Below are 19,495 nucleotides of genomic sequence, written 5' to 3'. Positions count from 1 at the left end.
GTCAGGTATGCACTAGGCTGAATAAGAGATAAAAGGGGGATGCAAATATCACCAGAAAAGGAGGGATTCACCAGTGACTTAGTTGATGGTCACCAAATGAGAAAGGTAAAAAGAAAAGGTGACCAATTAGAGAGATCAAGATGGGTGAAAGGGACGGAACGGAGAACCAAAGGCCACCAAGAAGGAGGCCACAAGTCAGAGAGAGAGAGAGAGAGCTAATATGAGGCCTTGTGTTGGCATTCCCTTCCCAAGGCCAATCCATTAATTCACAATTCACAATTCAATTTGTTTTAATGTAGACTCTTTAACCACGAGAACGAGGTTTAGGGACACAAGATGCTGCACGCCCTAATTCTCAGACCTTCATAAAGTTAACTCTTAACCCTCACCAAGTAGGCAAAAGAAGATAATTTTTCATAATAGAAGATTTCTTCTATGTAAATTTCTATTCTTTAAGCATACAAAAAGAAAGAAAGGTGCTTATAAACTTGGATGTTAGGAAGTACTGATTTGAATTATTTCATAAGTGTTGAGTGCCTATTAAAGAAGGATGCATTCTTTTGAAGAGAATATTTGCTTTTTTGATCTATTTGTTATTCTTACCACTGCTTAAATACAAAACAAAAAGTCCAAATGATGACTATGTATTCTACAATCCATGTTAGAATTTTGCTGATTATTGGTACCATAAATTCAAAATGTGAACCTCCTTAAGCTCAAAAAAGCATCAAAATGTGAACAGCAGCTGCAGGATATTCCCAAATGAGTAGATTTTGCAAACTTGGAGAGAGTAAGATTAAGGTAATACATATCTTACTTTATGCTAGCACCCAATACATTGATTAACTATATTATGTTCATGATCCACAATAATGTACAAAACAAAGTAAGACAATACATAAAAATGACACAACAAGAACATCACCCCCTAGATTACAAATTGTACTCAAACTTCTTTCTTTCTAATTTTTTAATGCATAACATTGAGTTTCCAATAATGTCATATAATTTTCCGTACGCATGACGTGTCTTCTGCAAAAATGATATACATGTGTATCTGAGCAATAACAGAGGAAGTCAATAGATATTCAGATCTCTCTTTTCCTTTCTTTAAGTGCCATTGGCTCACAGATATTGAAGACTTGACAAAACTGACAAAGGAGCACACCTAGAATCATAATCAAACAGCAACATACCTAAATATTCTTATGGTGAAGCAACAAAGAATAAGCCGCAGCAGGTTTTATAGGGCAGATGTTTTCCGAAGACTCCACAGATGAAGGAAGAAACTAGTAGTATATATTTTGGCATCACAAAACGTGCCAATCCAGGTAGCATCAACAACTTTATGACTGGTCCCTTTGAAGAATTCAATTTTGTGTGTATGGTGAAACAAGCCAAAATTCAAATTGATGGCATACAAAGCAATCTAATCAGTGTTGTGAAAAGTGCATCTCGCCTCAAGGAGGGCCTTCCTGCCTTGAGGCAACGATGGCATACAAAGCAATCTAATCAGTGTTGTGAAAAGCATGTCTTGCCTCAAGGAGGGCCTCCCTGCCTTGAGGCAGTGCTGGTATAGCGCAAAATATATGAGGTGTACGCCTCATCTTACTTGGGTCAAATGGGGGTCAAAGCCCCCCTTTGACCCAAATTTAAAAGGCTTAAAATGGAGTGAGGCCCGATGGATTAGGTATCTCTCTCTCATTCTTCTTTTTCTTCTTACATTCTTCTTCTTCCTTCCTTCCTTTTCTTCTTCTTCTTCTTTTTCTTCTTTTTCTTCTTAATGGCTGTTTTTTTTTGCATTTAATTGACTGTGTATATAAAATTGTATATGTCAAATTAATTGTTAAGTTTGTTTAAGCTTCAGTTTTTTCCAATTAATTGGGTGGGTTTAGTTTGTTTTTAAATTTGTTTCTTCATCTTCAGTTTGTTTATATAAAAATCCTATATGTCAAATTGTTACTTTCAGTTTGTGTGATTATTTGCAAATATGCATGTGGCTGTGTATGTACATGTAATTGACTGTTAGATCATGGAAATTAAAAATAATTTTTTGATAAATGAAAAACAAGTTTAAACTCTTTTGTTTGTGAGATTAAATGTAGATATGGATTCTTATGTGTGATTTTAGTAGTTTAATAAAGTTAATTTTTCAAGCAAGCATGCATTAAAAACTAGCTTGATGTTTGTTTAGAACTTTAGATGAATTTTGTGTGTAGGACTGAGAAATTTGTCGTAGAATTTACTCTTTACGTGCCCTAGTAAAAGTTACAATTTGTCGTATTTGCACATTAAAATTGCACTTGTTGTGTGCATTAATGTTACATTTACATGTTATTCTCATAATGTTCTGCATTTCTTTGAGATTTCCTAATTCTTATTAGATGTTGCTTCATCAATAAAGCATTTTTTATTTTTAGATATTTTTTAAAGTTTTTTTAAGTTTTTAAAAAAGTATTTTTGAGGCTTACACGAGCTGACCAATTCAAAGGACAAATCCCACACAAGAATCATTTCATGTGTAGGAAACCAGTCCAGAGGTCTCCATTAATCGCCACAAAGGTTTTCAGTCCTTGTGTCCCAGTGGCACTACAATTTCCCTTGATGGTGATAAGAAATTACACTCAGAGCCCTTCAAATTTGTCCACGTACAGATTGACTTGTAAATCAACGACCCTTGTATCGTATAATTTCCAGTCAATGATTTTGATAGTTTGTCTCTTGTTTTGCTGCTTTCGGAGGCAAGTCTTTGTTTTTTTTTTAAGGAAGCCCGCAAAAAGCAAGCCAATTTATATTTCACAATATAGGCAATAAGATTTGAGATACTTTATCACTACAAATCATAATTTGGTGGAGTGCTTCGCTATGCCTCAACGCATTTCACAACACTGAATCTAATATTGATAAACTAAACAGAGGAAACAGTGAGCACAATTTTAGTTATATAAAGGACAAGCTAGAACCTTACCTTGCAGGGGATGCTGGTTTGGGTGGGGGAGGTGGGGAGCGTCCACGTCTACCAGCTCCAGCAGGACTGAAGGTTGAGAAAAAAAATGATTTGTTGTTAGTAAGAAACAAACACATCGCCACCAATCGCATGTAGGCCGCTTTACTGCTTAATCAAACAAAAGCTAATAACTCAACCAGTGGATCATTGTCCAGAAGCTCATTTAGATGGAGGCCGTGAACTACTGATTACAGTTATTAACGGATAGCAGATATCTAGCCCCTGTAATAGGAGGTGGTGTGCTTTGAGGCTAAGCAATTCAAGAAAAAATACTGTTTACGTTCACATTGAAACTTGAAAGGCAAGCAAAAGTTTGCTTGTATATTATTGACAGAAATTACAAGTATTCTTGTTGTCCTCCCCTAAATAGCACAATCTATTCATTGAAGAAAAAATTTGGATTAAAATCCTAGTCCTTTCTTCATGCAGAATGCTTGGGAGATGTTCAACAATAGCCAATGAAGGAGATCTCAACGGAGGCTCACAACCTAGAAAAAGGTATTCATCAAAAAGTTGGACCTCAACAGACCAGGGTCAATTCAAAATCCAAATCCCATATGAACAACACACAAGCTCAGATCCTTGCATCCATGGCCACATCAAAATCTGAAAATTCACATGAATCCTATATAATATATTTTATGTGATGCACTTTTTAATTGGTTTAACGTTATACATATGGTGCATTACTCTTTCTGTGACACGGAATACGTGAGATCACACACCATTTACTACAACATGCAGTGTGCAGCTGGGTGGAACATGCCGGGTCATGTCAAGAATCTAATCCATATTGGACTGATCATAACAGAGCCAGATTAACATATTCTAAACCAAGTTTGGTCTGTTCTCTATCCGGGTCTGCATTATGACATCATATCTGATTAATATATAATCAAGATGGATCAGGACCCCAACCTGTTTCCAGCCTTAGTTATTCGACTGTTGCAGGCAGGGTCATTTTAATGAGTCCTGTGTTGCATAACAATATAGTGTTTAAATATTTCAACCTTACATGTACACAAAAATCCACTGGATTAAAAGATCTTGAGAGGAAGTTAATGACTGTACGGTGATCATATACGCCTACTCGTGTCAGAGAAGACGGTAACCCACTTGGCATGAAAAGAATCAAAATGTAAAAAAACAAGCTTGTCAACCAGAAACTATGGAGACTAAATGGATATCCCAATGTAACTAAGGGTGAAAAGATAAAATATGGGTTCAATAACCACGTAAGCATTGAACCAGGAAATCCTATCAATAGGTGATATAGTTTCAGCTTTTCAAAACATTTATTATGCAATTCAATTGTATCATGATCAAGAGGCGTTATCTTTTGGGGAGTCAAAAGCGCTAGGCGTTGGGACTAGTAGGACTAGTCGGTACCCCAGTTAAAATATAAAAAAAGTACACAAAATATACATAAAAATATGTTTAATTCATTTACTAATAAGATTTTTTTACACAAGTACAAAATTACACATGCTTTCACAAAATATATTAATATACATAATCAGAATATACATATATATAATTGTACACATGCACAAACATATATATATATATATATATATTTCAATTATTCATAACATATTCAGTATAATAAAAAAATATTCTTTCAACCTTTCACAAAAGCACAACAACACATACATATATAAATAACATATTACATAATTCATAATACTAACCATGCTTTCAGGATTTTATATAAAAATCCATCATAAATAAACGCACACATATATAAAAAACACAATCAATTAAAATTAACTGTGCATGCTTTCAATGTTTCACAGAAAAAATCCCAAAAACAAAGTAGCACACACACACACATATAATAACTAAGCATGTTTTCATGATTTCACAGGATCGTGCAAACCGCAAACACACACACATATAATTGTATATATACAAAAAATAACAATATATATAAGAATAATAAATGGCTAAACTGCCATAGTGCCTAGGCGGAGGCAGCTTAGTCGCAGACTAGTCTGCGCCTTAGTCTGTGCCTAGTCGGCAACATTGGCACCTTTTAATTTCGGATAGTCAACAACGAAAGGCTATCGTATCGGCCATTGATGACCGCTTATTGTAGTAATCCCTAAATTGTGAACCATTTTTTTCTTCTGATAGTAACCCCTAAAATACATTGGTCATAGCAGACCCAAAAAACTGAAGTAACTTAAATTATGATAGTAAACCCCCAAAGAAAACCCTAGCCGCAGTAAACCCTAAAACTACATTCAATTTCTGATGGAAAACCGAACAAATTATTAAAATAACAGCAAATTAACCGTCATTACCAAACAAGACAAGCGAGAAGACTGCAATAACGTGCAATTAGAACTCCTTTCTCAAACACAAAGAAGAATGCCGATAGAAGAAGCGTATATGCATTAGGGGAAAAACTTTTCGATCTATTTTTTGCGCACATTTGAGAAAAAAATTCCACCCTTCAGCAGCACAAAAAAGGAACGAAACCAAAAACCCTAACCTTAGAGACCTGCAATCGCCTCGAAGATAACCCGAAAATGAAAGAGGGGGAAACAGCACCTTCTCTTCGGAGGGACGGGGCTGCGGCTCCTCGAGCTGTCGCTCAGCGAGGGAGAGGAGGAGAACGACTTCGATCGGGAGCGAGAGCGCGAGCCGGAGCGGGAGGAGGAGCCGGAGAAGGAGGAGGAGGCAGAGTTGGAAGGAGTCGCGGGACGAGCTCTGCTGGGTTTCGCCATCTGTGGAAACGGCGACGCTCTCGAGGGAAAGGGGATGGGACGAAAACCCTAGAAATCGCGGCCCCGCCAAATCTCGCTTCCCCTCGAACTCTTCTTCTTCTTCAATCTCTATTTAGACGAATGAAAAGCGAAAGGGTGCGAGGGTTTTGGGTTTTGTATTTATAAAAGAGGTCTGACAGCGGGTCGGGTCGAGACAAATATGGATCAGCCTCGACCTAACCAGGACCGAATCGGTTACTTTGGGCTTAACCGCTTAAGTTAGGGTAGGCAATAAATATCTACCTCTAGCGTTTTGAATTTTTTTTGTCGCGATATTTTCAGCACCAAAATGGCGCCGGTTTTGAAAATATCAGGACATTAACCTGATAAACCCCCCTTTTATTTTTAAAAATTTATATTATCTATTTCTGTTTTTTAGGCACAATAGTTAATCACGTGATAAAATCATTTCTTAATTTTTTTCATTTTTTATATTACTTGTTTTTTTTTTTTTGCGTTTTGTGTATTTTATATTTGCTGATATGATTTTCCTACAAACAAAAAACTTTTATGTATCATGAGATCTTTCGCATTGAACGGGTCAGATATAGTTCGGGTCGTGTTTGAGAAAGATATCTCATGCATTATTCCTTTTTAACGATGTCACAAAGACACGTGGACATGAAGACGCGCATTGCATGTTCAACTAGCAAGTTTGAACATTTCTCGAAAAATAAGACACGCCGACACTAAAATTTTTTAATCAACAAAAAACTAATTTTTTTGCTAAAATTGTATTTTTATTGAAATAAAAAATTAAAACTTTAAAAATAATAAAACAATATTAAAATATTGTTCATATGGGGGTAGTGTCCGTGTCCCAGTGTGTCCGCTTGCATCACCAGGGTGTGTCCCTGTGACAGCTTTTTAAAGCCATCATCTTTACTAATCATTTCATGATCTTAATGTTGAACTTTGTTAGCTTTATCGCATTCTTTAGAATTAAAGCAGAGTCGCAATTAGCTACAATAACCTCTTATAAATTATGAACAATAATTGATAGAGAAAGAGAACTCACCTATGGCCATTGGTTGTATATTTTGGACCTTTTGTTTGTTTGAAGGTCTCTCTTTTGCACTAAATATATATTACAATGGATTATACCTACAATCTAGTTGGGATCTCAAGATGCATGTCATTTTAACTCAATATGACCTTGTAGTTGTGTTCAACATGGTAAACATGGTTGCTATAGTAAGAATCTACCCTCTTGGATTGTGTTTTCTCAATAAAGAAAAAAGTGTTTTTTTAGTTGAAATTTGTTGTGCATTTATGACCATCAAATTTGCATCACCTGGAGAACCTGTATATACATCAGATTTTGACATCCAAAATTTGATTCATACTGAGCAGAGTATGTAATCACATCTATACGGTTAGATTTACCAAAGAAACACAAAAAGGAAAAAAAATGGTTTTGCTAAGTTGATTGTAGCAAATATTAACCATCTCTCTCTCTATTATATATATATATATATATATATATATATATGTGTGTGTGTGTGTGTTGTGTCAAAAAAATGACCCTCATGTTCTCTTAAAATGGTGTGATTTGGAAAATGCCTCATAAATTGCCAAAATCCTGTTCATACTCAATTTTTCATTCATGATTTTTAAAAGATATTTTGACCCTTCGCACAAGCGAGCTTATTGATGTTTGTGTTACGGCGTACCGAGCTCACATCATATTAACAAGGAGATTTGCAAAAATATTTTGCAAACCATATGAAACCTGCATAAAAGAATATGTGAAGTTGGCTAAGTTGAATCCCAACAAAAGAAATTTGCATATCAAATGCGTGCATCTTCTAAGTAGGTGTGTCAATGGGTCAGTTTGGTTTAGACCTACATAAAGGAAATTCACATATCAAATATGCCCAAAAAATTTACCCAACAAATACAACATTTTTTTTAAACAAACACAATGGAAATTTTGAATCTTAGTAGGTTAAAATCCTAGGCGGGTAACAGGTGTTCGCATCAGACACAAGCATTCAATCATTGAAATTAAATATTACTCACTCATAAATCAAGAATAAATTGTTTACAATGAGTTTATCAAATTAATTTTTTTTGAAATAATGTCTAAGTAATGTCCCAAACTCTCAAAAAATGTGAAAACCATAGCACCAATCATAGCATTCCACAACCGCTTCAGCTTGCTTATTCCTAACTTATAAAATTTGTAGTATATGTGAGTGAGACTCACAAGTCTTAGTAGAAAACATTTTTCAAAGCACGCAAACAATGTGCCAACATAAATGAGCATGCATCATCGGGAGATGACATGGTATTTATTCGAGGCAAGTATAAACAAACCCATGAAATGTCACAGAACCATCTATTGAGCAATCACAAACATTGAAAATTTGCATACAGGATATAACTCAAAGCATGTATGGTTTAACAATAATGCAATAATATGATGAAAGTATGCTTTAATAATAATTTCAGTAAGGTAAAGTTGTATCGATAAAGATTTATGTTTCACTTGTTTAACCCCTTGAGGGTACACGTAGTTTGCTTATATTGAGATAGATGAGATTACTCGGGTGTTTATTATGTTTATGTATTTTAATACTCGGATTCTAAAAATGGTGGTGTAATGATAAAAAAAAAAACTCTAAAGGCTTAGATAAACAAGATGCATCTGACTTTTGTAGAAGGCACATGACATACCACCTACGACAAAATTGGTAGTCTAGGTCCCATAACTCTGTGGGCGGAGGACCAATCGAGTTATTGCCGCCCGTAACATGAAATGACAGCCCAACAAAATTTGTATTATCCACCCTCTCTAAGGTAGCCCGCGACTAGATGAGTTATCAAATCTTTTTATGTAACTTCCTGATTTTCAAGTGTGATCTCACATGTACCTACCACATTGGGCACCCAGGGATCCAAGCCCTCCAGGGTACCTAGCATGCCTACCTCCATGGCAGAATCAACATACTACACTAATATGGTAGATAAAGCATTTAATTTAATTCATTCATATAACTCATCCAATGTGCTCCTGGTGCCTTTAAACTAGTCGAGCGTCGAAAAGAAAACCCTGGTGCCTTTAAACCAGTCGGGTGTCGAGTATTGGTTTAGGTTATATGTGCATACATATTCAATTTCATATAGTTGGGTGTACTTGTCGCACCCCATTGATTTTTTTTTTCAAACACATGCTAAACTAAAAAAAAATCATGTGTGCGCATCACGCCATTGCATCATAATATATTCATAACATGTCACACATATAGAATTTTGCAAGTGCTTAAATGGCACCATAAAGGTTATGCGAAACCGCAAACTCAGTTTTGAGCATTTGCAGAATCATGACCCTGCAATTTTCATTATTGTGAAAAAATAATAAAAATGTGCATTTACTATCAGCCAGTCCATACACTGGACATGGTTATAACATTCACGTGCAAATCACATACAAAATCACATGTGAAACAAATAGCATTATTGACATTTCGTTCTTTTGCAAAGATCAATAACAACATAATATTCTTTTCATATGCATGATATAAATTTTAAATTTTGTGAAGTTATGCTCATGTATGCTCATCTTACTAACAAGATGGGTAGAATAATTAAAATAAGTCAAAATCACATCATTTCAGCGAGTTTTCAAATGGAAGAACCATCTCAACTGGGTACACAATGATACCTTTGAGGATCTAAATGTGCAACATTCCAATACAGTGTAATAAGCATCAATCTCTCTCTCTCTCTCTCTCTCTATATATATATATATATATATATATATATATATTGATTTATCTGCGGCAGACCGCTACCAATCCAACCGAGCACTCATCATGGCTTGAACCTGCATCATTCTGCACTACCGTCATATATATATATATATATATATATATATATATATATATATATATATATATATATATATATATATATATATATATATATATATATATATATATATATATATATAAGGCAAGCCTGGTTATGGTAGACCTGCAGTCTGCCACAGGTTGTGGCCTCCAGCGTACCAGCTAGGTGGCATGCCCCACTGGTCACCTGGTCAGAGAGGGGAAGGTTGGGGTCAGGCTGATCCCAACCTACTGCACCTAACAGGGTGTAGTGCTTCAACACGCCACCAAAATAACAGTAGGCTGGGGTCGGCCAGACTCCTGCCTTCTATGCCCAGCAGGGCACAATGCTCTGCAATGCACCCCAAAGAGTTGCAAGCCATGCTTGCCGCACCCAGATGAGTGTAGTGCATTGCGGCTCACACCCACAGGATAGCAGGCTGGGGTTGGGCAGACCCCTGCCTGCAGCACCCGAATGGGTGCAATACGCACAGTCACCATGCACACTGACCACAAAAATAAAACAAATAAATGGGTTAAGGTTGGACAAACGCCTACCCATTCCCATTGACGAATACATACCCCATATACATTTTTTGTATAATATAAAACAATTTAAAACACAACTTGCATGGGAGTCAATATATTATTTTTGGAAATCTAAAACAAAGGAACATTACTGAATCATGCATGGATATATGCAAGTGATCGTGTGACAATGAACAAAAAAGAAATATCTAGATCTGCCACCATTTACCCATTTGTTTTCTTTAAATCCAAATACGAAAGAACAAATCATATATGATCTAATGCATGAACATGGGATTCTAATTCATGATAGAAAGTAACATAAATCTAGCATGATTATATATATATATATATATATATATATATATATATATATATATTGTTCGAAAACCAATTTAACTAAACATGCAATGACTCATGCATGATCATGTTCATATGCATAAATAAACTTAGATGTATGTATGCACTTTATATACAAAAAACTGATATATATATATATATATATATGTGTGTGTGTGTGTAATTATTTTTATTCACTTAATATTAAGTGCATATTAGTGTGATCCGACTACATGTAATATGCTATTGACCCCACTCTTTAAAATGAATCGATATACATAATGACATATGTCCCAGCATGGCATTTTGACCCCATTGATCACATGCTAGGGTCCATGTTCTTACCTCAAAAAATGGAATGCTTGGATCAGAAAAATTGAGCACAATTGGTCGATCTACTCTGCTATGGTGGTTAGCCAAAGGTTGTGCATGCTCCACCGGCCAACAATGAACTTCCTCAATGAAATTCTCTCCCTAGTCGTGTGGAGGAAAAAAGATAGGAGAGAGAGACTCCCTCCTAAGTAGGTCCTCAACATCAATGGAGATAGAGAGAGTCCCTACTAAGTAGGGCCTCAACATCAATGGAAAGAGAGAGATGGGCACACCGTGTTTCCATGTTGGTGCCCCTCCTCCCACAGGGTAGGTTTTAAAACTTTCTTTCTTACCTTTTTTTTCTAATTTCCTTAAAGAGGATGAGGTCAATCATCCCTTCCTCTTTCACTCGGATTTTCAAAAACTTGAGTCCTCCATATATGGTCTGTCATTTAGGTACGAGGGGCCCACTTGAGAGGGGCGACCCTCACCTGCCCATCTCTTCGGTTTTGTTTTTCTTAATGGCTTAAGTTGATTTTTATGAAATCTCATTAAGAATTTTTTTTAAGTAGATAGATTATTTGAGATTTTGGTAGGTTTCTTTCTGGTAGGAAGGCCCACAATGGGGGGCGAGCCACCCTTAGGATCCTTGGTACCATAATTATAAAAATTAGATTTTTAAATTAAATGTTTTATCTAACTTTCCTATTTGATCCTGAATCCATATTAGATCCAATTCTATCTGAATCAGAGACATATCTGTATCTAATTTCAAAGTAGATTCGGAGCTATCCAATATCTAAATTCAAATACCAAATCCAATCAATTTAATTAGATCTAAGTTCAATTTAAAATTAATTATAAATTCTATTCGAAATCTAATTTCTCATGTAATTCAATCTCAAGTTAAATTCGTTCAAATTTATAACTTAAATTCTCATTCACTTCTAATTCTATTTAATAACAAGTAAATCAAAAATTTGAAACAAAATTTGCCCTTATTTATTTAAATAATCATAACAAATTTATAGGTATTACATATGTGGTTTGTGTAGACAAGTAACGATGGCCTCATAAAGAGTTAAACAATTGTCTCAGTGATGATTTTTATTGGAGATCTATAATGGTGTTCATTGATACTCGTTTTGAATGATGATAATATAGGTTATATGTTATGTAGTAGTGATGTCTGCTTAATTATTTTTATCGTATAACATGATAAAGTTAAACAAGAAAGCGTTGAAAGTGACCTGCAAGAAAAAATGTATTTTTCTCATGCAATATATGTTGAGGGCATGAAATAGTTGGCAATATTGATGTTTATAACATGCATGCGGAGGACATGCAGTTTTCTCAACCAATTAGGGATATAAATAACGTATATATAGATAATGAACAACTTGCACCAATAATTAATGTTGTACATGATCAGAAAATGTGTGCAGAGAATGTGCAACTATATCAACAAACTAGTGTTATTGAATTTCACTGCAATGAAGCAAATAATATCCAGCCTTCTAAGGAAGGTGACATAACTAAATATAAGTTGTTAGATTGTGTAATCTATGCTTAAGATGTACGTGTTATTTTTATGATTAATAATGAAATTTGGAAATGCAAAAATGATGCATACATGCAAGCAAATGAAGAGATAAATATGATGCTTTGTGATCTAGTTGTGCATCCGAACAACCAATTAGTGGTAGCAATGATTATGTAGACAACAAAGAATCAATGATAATAATGACTATACTGTATCAGATGAGGGTGACTCTGAAAGTATAAGAGATGATCAAGGCAGAGATGACATGAAACAATTAATGACATATGCAAATAATATAAAAATGGCAATTGAAAAGTCGAACCCTTGGTATGCTGTATAAGATATGAGCATTTATTGGGTAATAAAATTATTTTTTTTCTACTAACGAGACGTGGTTGAATAAGTTCCCAATCAGTGGTTTCTCATACAATGAAGAACAATTGTCAATGATGAGTTGTGTAACAAAAAACTTAATGACTGAGAATCTTTTTAATGGCTAACAATAAACTTAAATGACAAAGACATTTATTGTCAGCCGAAGGTTTAATGATTTAAAGCATTATCACAAAAATTTGAAAGATCATGTGATCATGTAGAACTATAAAACAAAATTCTTGAAGAACTGTAATAATATAATAACTATTGTATGCACGAGAAAGAACACACAAATTATATTGATGTCACATAGAAGATCCATTACACAAAAGGTATATGGAACAACATTCTTTAAAGTAAAGATGTACGAAAGAGAGCATATATGGTGGTTCATTAGGCAACCTTCAAGGGAAAAAAGTCTCCTTTACATGGATTTCATGTGTTATTCGCAAACGCCTGCATGATAACCTGAATAAGATTATAAGAGAAATAATTAATGACATCAGTTACAAGAAAGATATAGAGATTAGTTATAAACAAGCATGGCATGAACGAAAATGTATAAAGAAAGTGTTATTTGGTACATATAAAGAGCTCTTCAAGATGCTTCATGCCTATTTAGATCGTTTGATGAAGACAAACCCACAAACTCTATGGGTTATTGAAACTTATAAAAAATATTGATTTAAGTATATTTTTTTATCATTTTGTCCATGCATCGATGACTTTTTAAAAGGGTGCCCTCCAATTTTTATGGTAGATGACACATTTATAAAAGGAAAATATATGCATATATTATTATCATTGCATAATATTGATCCTTATAGTAAAATGTTTCTTGTAGCATTTACAAAAAAAATCATAGGCATAGTTTATAGAGTGTATGAACCAAGAAATATACACTATGGTGAATTTAAAGAGATAAGATAATTGACAGTTATAGCAGATAGGTATCCAAGGCTCTTGTATGTTGTCTTTTACACATAACATAATTGTCATATTGGATATTACATGAAGCGCTTGAGAAAAAACTTTATTATAAAATTTGGTGCACCACTCAGTGAAATTTGGTGAAACGTAAATCGAGCAACCATGCGATAACAATGCACATATTTTCTTAAAAAAATACGAGAGCAAGATCATGCTTTATTGGATATTCTAATGGGCAAAAGAGATATCATTGTTATGACTCAATGTCTAAAAGAGTATGGACCTCAAGGCATGTCACCTTTTTAGAGTATCTACCTTATTTTGCCTCTAGTATATGGGAGAAAGTTGAGAAGTTTGACACTTCATTTCTTAATTATTGTCCCTTTGAAGAAAAGAGTATTGTAATAAATAAGGAATCTAAACCACTTCAGACATACACCCATATATCACAAGAGTTTATTTCGGTACCCTTCTTTGATAGGGTCATGCACGATACAAATGATTTTTCTGATGCCCAACTTGATTCCCCCACCGTTGATGATTTACAAGTACTATAAGAGATATCAATACTACAATTAAGGTACAATTTTCGCCCTTCCATCCCTCCATCTCGCTTTATTTCTTATGACACTATTTTTTGTCAAGTAACAAGTTTTTATTGCCCTAGTTCATTCTTATATTGAGCCTGCCTAATACTTATGATGAAGTTGCTCTTCAACTTGAGTGGCAACGGGCTATGGTAGAAGAATTGGTTGTATTAGAGAAGATGCATGCATGGGAATCGACAAAGTTACCTGAAGGAAATAAGACACTTCGTTGCAAATGAGTATACAAAATAAAAACAAAAGTAGATGGGAGCATTGAGCAATACAAGACAAGACATGTATCTAAGGGATATAATCAACAAATTAGTATTGACTATGTAAAGACGTTTCTCCCTCAAATGACTATTATTCGTACACTACTTGCAATTGCAACAATCAGACATTGGGATATACAACAACTTGATGTGAAAAATGCATTCCTTAATGGAGATTTGGAGGAGGAGGTCTATATGCAGTTGCCACCAAGTATGTCAAATTCTAAAGGGAGAGTTTGTCGCTTTTGCATAGCACTTTATAATCTCAAATGATAACCTAAGGCCTAGTTTGAAAAGTTTATTACTACAGAAAGGCGACTCGGTTTTACTAAGAGCTACTATGATCCAACCTTGTTTATTTCATCATCTCCTCAGGGACAATGCTTCTTATGTCGTATGTTGATGATATGATTATTATAGGGGATAATACTCATTTTATTGATAGTTTAAAATAGAAGATTGAACAAATATTTAAGATGAAAGACTTAGGGGTACTGCGATATTTCCTTGGGTTAGAGGTTGATTATCGCAATGCAAATCTGTTGATGATGATAAACACTCATATTCCTAAGTAATTGTTGAAGCCAAGCAATCTTTGTAGTAGTCTATGCCATAACTCGATACTTAGCCTATGCTATAGACAATGCAATCCTCTATTGCTTATTGCTTTTTCAGGTGATCAAGGAGTCTCCAAGAAAGATAAAAAACTATAGTAGAATGACAAGTACTACCACATCCTCTAAAATTAGAATCACAATACATAATGCATAGTATTTTTGACATACCAAATGAACCTCAATACCGTAGCCAAATGAATTACAGAGCACTAATAAACTGACTCACTAAATACACAACATATACAATATTCGGTCATGAAACTGTCAAGTAAATGAGGCTTCCAACCAACTGGCGATACACTGTAGGATCAACAAGAGGCTCACAATCTATCAATCTGAGTCTAAAATTTGCCTTAATGGGTGTGTCTACATGCTTTTTATCCTTTGCTAGCCTAGCCTGAGTCACAAGGTCAACTACATACTTATGATACACTAATAAATATCCTCTCTTCCATATGGCTAAGAATCCAGAGTTTCATGAGCATACCAAACATATAGAGATTGATTGCCACTTTGTACATCAGACACATCTCAATGACACCAATACCTTGCAGTTCAATTCGTTCAACAAATTGTTGATGTGCTCACTAAGGCACAACCACCATTTAGTTTCACACCTCTATCTCCAAACTTGTGATGGTTCCTATTACACCATCTCTAGTTTGAGGGGGAGTGTGAAAATAGTGAGTAAGTTGTGTTTTAGGAGCATAGTTGGTATTTTGATATACATTTTTTTTTGTTTATTTCTTGTTCTTAGTTTTCTTAGGTGTATTTCAGTCTTTGTAATGTTTTCTTGTAATGTAAGCCTAATAAAGAGGTAGACTCTCTTGTATGTAAGACACTTTAGAGTTTTGCCCTCCACTCTAGTGTGTGTGCTTGTGCTTCTTTTGTATTGAATCCAATCAAGAATATCAAGCTTTGAAAACAAATTTTGGTTGATTATTCTGTTTCTACTTTCTACCAATGAATTGATGCAATTTGCAAATCATCTGTTATGGTGGATCATGTGTATCATCCTTTAGAATTTTTTTAATAGCCAACTTTTCTATTTGTGGAAAACTGAACATACAAAATATATCAAATAAAAAAATGTCAAATTTAGTGGGAGATTTCCCCACCACATATGAACCATATGAAAATTTGGTTAAAACAATGGATTTGAAATCAATGGCCTAAAACTGCAGTGACATAGCCATTTGCAATGTGGAACTATAAGCACGATCATTTACCATACTTGTGTAAGATTCATGATCATGGTGTGTGCAGAGAGGGTGGAGCACCATAGAGGAGATAGGAAAGAAAGATGAGAGATTTATGGTAAATGGCCTGCTTCAAGGGGAATTTTCTCGATGCAATTATCAAGCTCACTATCTGCATATGCAGCGATTGAGTTACTTATCCTCCCCTAGGTAGCTGTTACCCAGCTATAACCATCCCATTGGATTCCCAAACATGTTAGAAATCCAATATGATGTGAGGCCCACCACTATCTGAGTGGTTCATAACTCAATGACCCACTGCTTAGTGGGTCTTTGGATTCCTGGCTCACTACTCTGGATCTAATACCTAGATCCACATTTCAGAATAAAAAACCTAGATTCATCTTTAACTTATGGGTTTTATGTGTAAGACCCAATTGCCACACTGGATCCATACCTGGATCCAACATATCACACTTGACCATATGAGGCGAACACCCACATTGTATTATAATCGGTGCATTATGTATCACACTACTTTCATATAACTATATGAGTTTTATCATGACATCATGAGGTTTTACATACACTAGTTGGATTTCTCCTTCATGATATATCCCTATCACGAGACCATTTACAAACTAAGTTATTTTTTTATCATGTCATAATTTTTATCATAACCCTTAATATGCAATAATTTATTTTAAGTATTTACTATTTACTGCATACCGAGTCATGCAGTCCATAGTTTAAAAAAAAAAGTGAATATATTATAATGTGGGTCTCACATAGTTATGGGGTTCTTACGGCTCTTCCATGACCATACTATAGGACATCATCATGTCCATATGTACACTAGTAGAGTACTATAAAATTTATCAATTCATGGATCAATGATTTGCCAAACATAGCAAATATTTTCACTTTTCAAACTTTCACCATAGTTTATACTCCCAATATTCATGTGCATTGTCACATGCGACATTATTAAATTCTCATCAGGTTGATCACCACTTGATTATCTTAGATCAGTATATCCATATTTAAATAGTCATAAATGTGATTGACTAACATCATATTTCATGCATAAGCTTTTAAAACATGAAAAATATTTCTTCATGCATTCATAAACCCTATCAGAGCATGACTTATGATGATTATTTATCATCAAATAAATATATCAACATACATGTGTAAAATTATAGTACAACTCTCACTTTTTCAATGTATTATATTTAAGCAATATGCGCATTAAGTCATGCCATTATGAGGTTTTACATACACTAGTTGATTTTTTCCTTCATAAAAAAGATATTCACATATTAGGTTGGTTTTTCATCATGATGTAAAACATAAATCCCCATATCCAAATTCAATTTGGATATGTACCAAATTCATATCCAATGTGGGTTATCCCATTACCATTTGAATATGCTAAACATGATAAGTCAATTTCAAGGCTTTAATCAAACTATAAGCTTGTGAACATATAAGTTTAGATCCATTACCGAATCCACTCAAACAAAAATATATATCCAAATTCATTGGATTTATATAAGTCCATATCCAAATGCGACTTGAGATGTTCTCATAAAGTTCAACATGATCTATATTAAAATTCAAATGGATATCATGCAAAATAAAACCATGAATCATAAAAGATTTGACCATAATCTAAATCCATATCTTTATGTTCTAAATTCAAATTGATCCAAACCACATATCCATCATTATACTTATCTGGATCTAACCGGATCAAACTATGACCCATATAAAATATATGTCATTATTAGGTCTAAATATCTGGCCGATACTATCCAGATTCAACATAAAACCTGGATCAAATCTAGATCCATACAATATGTTTTTTAGATTTGTCTCTAGATCAAATCTGAATCTATATCTCATATCTAGGCATTATACTTATCCAGATCTAATCATAAATCTTGGATCAAATCTAGATCCATATCCCATATACAATAATTATATATACTTATTCGGATCCATCACAAACTGGATATCCCATATCCGGAAATTATACTATATGGATCCAATATTAGATTCATTCAATAAGAGACTATCCATGCATCAAACCATAACTGGGTACATATCATATTATTAGCTTTTAGTCAAAACCTATTTCAAACTAGATCTAAATGCTTGATTCATATTGAGTTATTTGCCCAACATCTATATAACCTCAAAATACTTATAAAATGACCCATTCAGATATAATATTAGTTCAAGTATGTTCAATTATATTTTCTGGAGCCAAAAGTTATTACTGAATATATTTAGATCCATTCAAGTTCAACAAGATTCAATAACATTGTTTGAATAAAAAACTAATTCAACTGGATCAAAACTCAGTCAACTAGATCTACACTTAATCAATTTGATCTATCCAGACCATATAAGTTCAACCATATCCAAAATATTTTATTGGATCGAACCAAGGTCTATGTCACCTTACTAGATCCAAACAACAATACTGATCAAATCTAATGTTAAACAAAATAGCAGATCTAATAGATTTTAGTTCAATTAAACTTTATTCATAATTAAAAATTTGGATCGATAAAATCATATTGGATCCAGATCCATATATATTAGGATCCGAACATGAACAAAATATATATAACATATAAAAAATAATAAGCACACATAGTATTTCAGGATCCAAATATGTATATATATGCATGCTAAAAAAGTCCTCTCCCATACCAGGGTAGAGATCCAAAGCAAATCATAAATGGGTTAAAAAAAAATTATCAGATCCAATCAGGTTTATAAGAAATTACTTGTACCAAGTTGATCCAATCTAGAGCAAAACCTGTTTAGATAAAGTTGTGTGAGGTATTCTGCTAACCAGAAACACATTTTTGTAAAATCAGAAAAGTCAGTAGGTAGTTCTATATAAAACCAACAAACCTGAACCTTGAAATAGAATATTAAAAAAATTCTGAGTTAAATAAAAAAATTTATAAGGTTGTTTGAAAATTCAAAAAGATTGAAAGTCTGTTTTGAGAAAAAATAATACTAAAACCTTTTCTCGGGTATTTTTTTTGAGAGAACAAGTTTTTCTTAAATTACCTGAAAAATAGGACCCTGTTTTGAAAAATAAAAGGATACATGCATAATAAGCAAGAGCAAAGGTCGTACCATAAATTACTCAAAAAACC

At 34.0% G+C, this 19,495-nt stretch overlaps 1 protein-coding gene across 4 annotated transcripts in view; it reads right to left on the bottom strand.

The window, feature by feature from the left end:
• The window catches only part of LOC149838201 (uncharacterized), a 30,997-nt gene extending 25,121 nt beyond the window's left edge, over positions 1–5,876 (bottom strand). For all 4 annotated transcript variants that reach the window (XM_090006446.1, XM_090006447.1, XM_090006448.1 and 1 more), the window contains exons 1-2: positions 5,564–5,876; positions 2,969–3,034 (exon numbers count right to left, since the gene is read on the bottom strand). In XM_090006446.1, coding sequence (XP_089862572.1) covers positions 2,969–3,034; positions 5,564–5,739 — 242 coding nt within the window. In that variant the 5' untranslated portion in view covers positions 5,740–5,876. The remainder of the gene's footprint in view (positions 1–2,968; positions 3,035–5,563) is intronic.
• Positions 5,877–19,495: the final 13,619 nt, after the last annotated feature.

This window comes from Nuphar pumila, chromosome 5, assembly GCF_984573655.1.
Source record: "Nuphar pumila chromosome 5, dmNupPumi1.hap1.1, whole genome shotgun sequence".
NCBI classification, from domain to species: Eukaryota; Viridiplantae; Streptophyta; class Magnoliopsida; order Nymphaeales; family Nymphaeaceae; genus Nuphar; species Nuphar pumila.
This window is presented reverse-complemented; position numbering and strand designations above follow the sequence as displayed.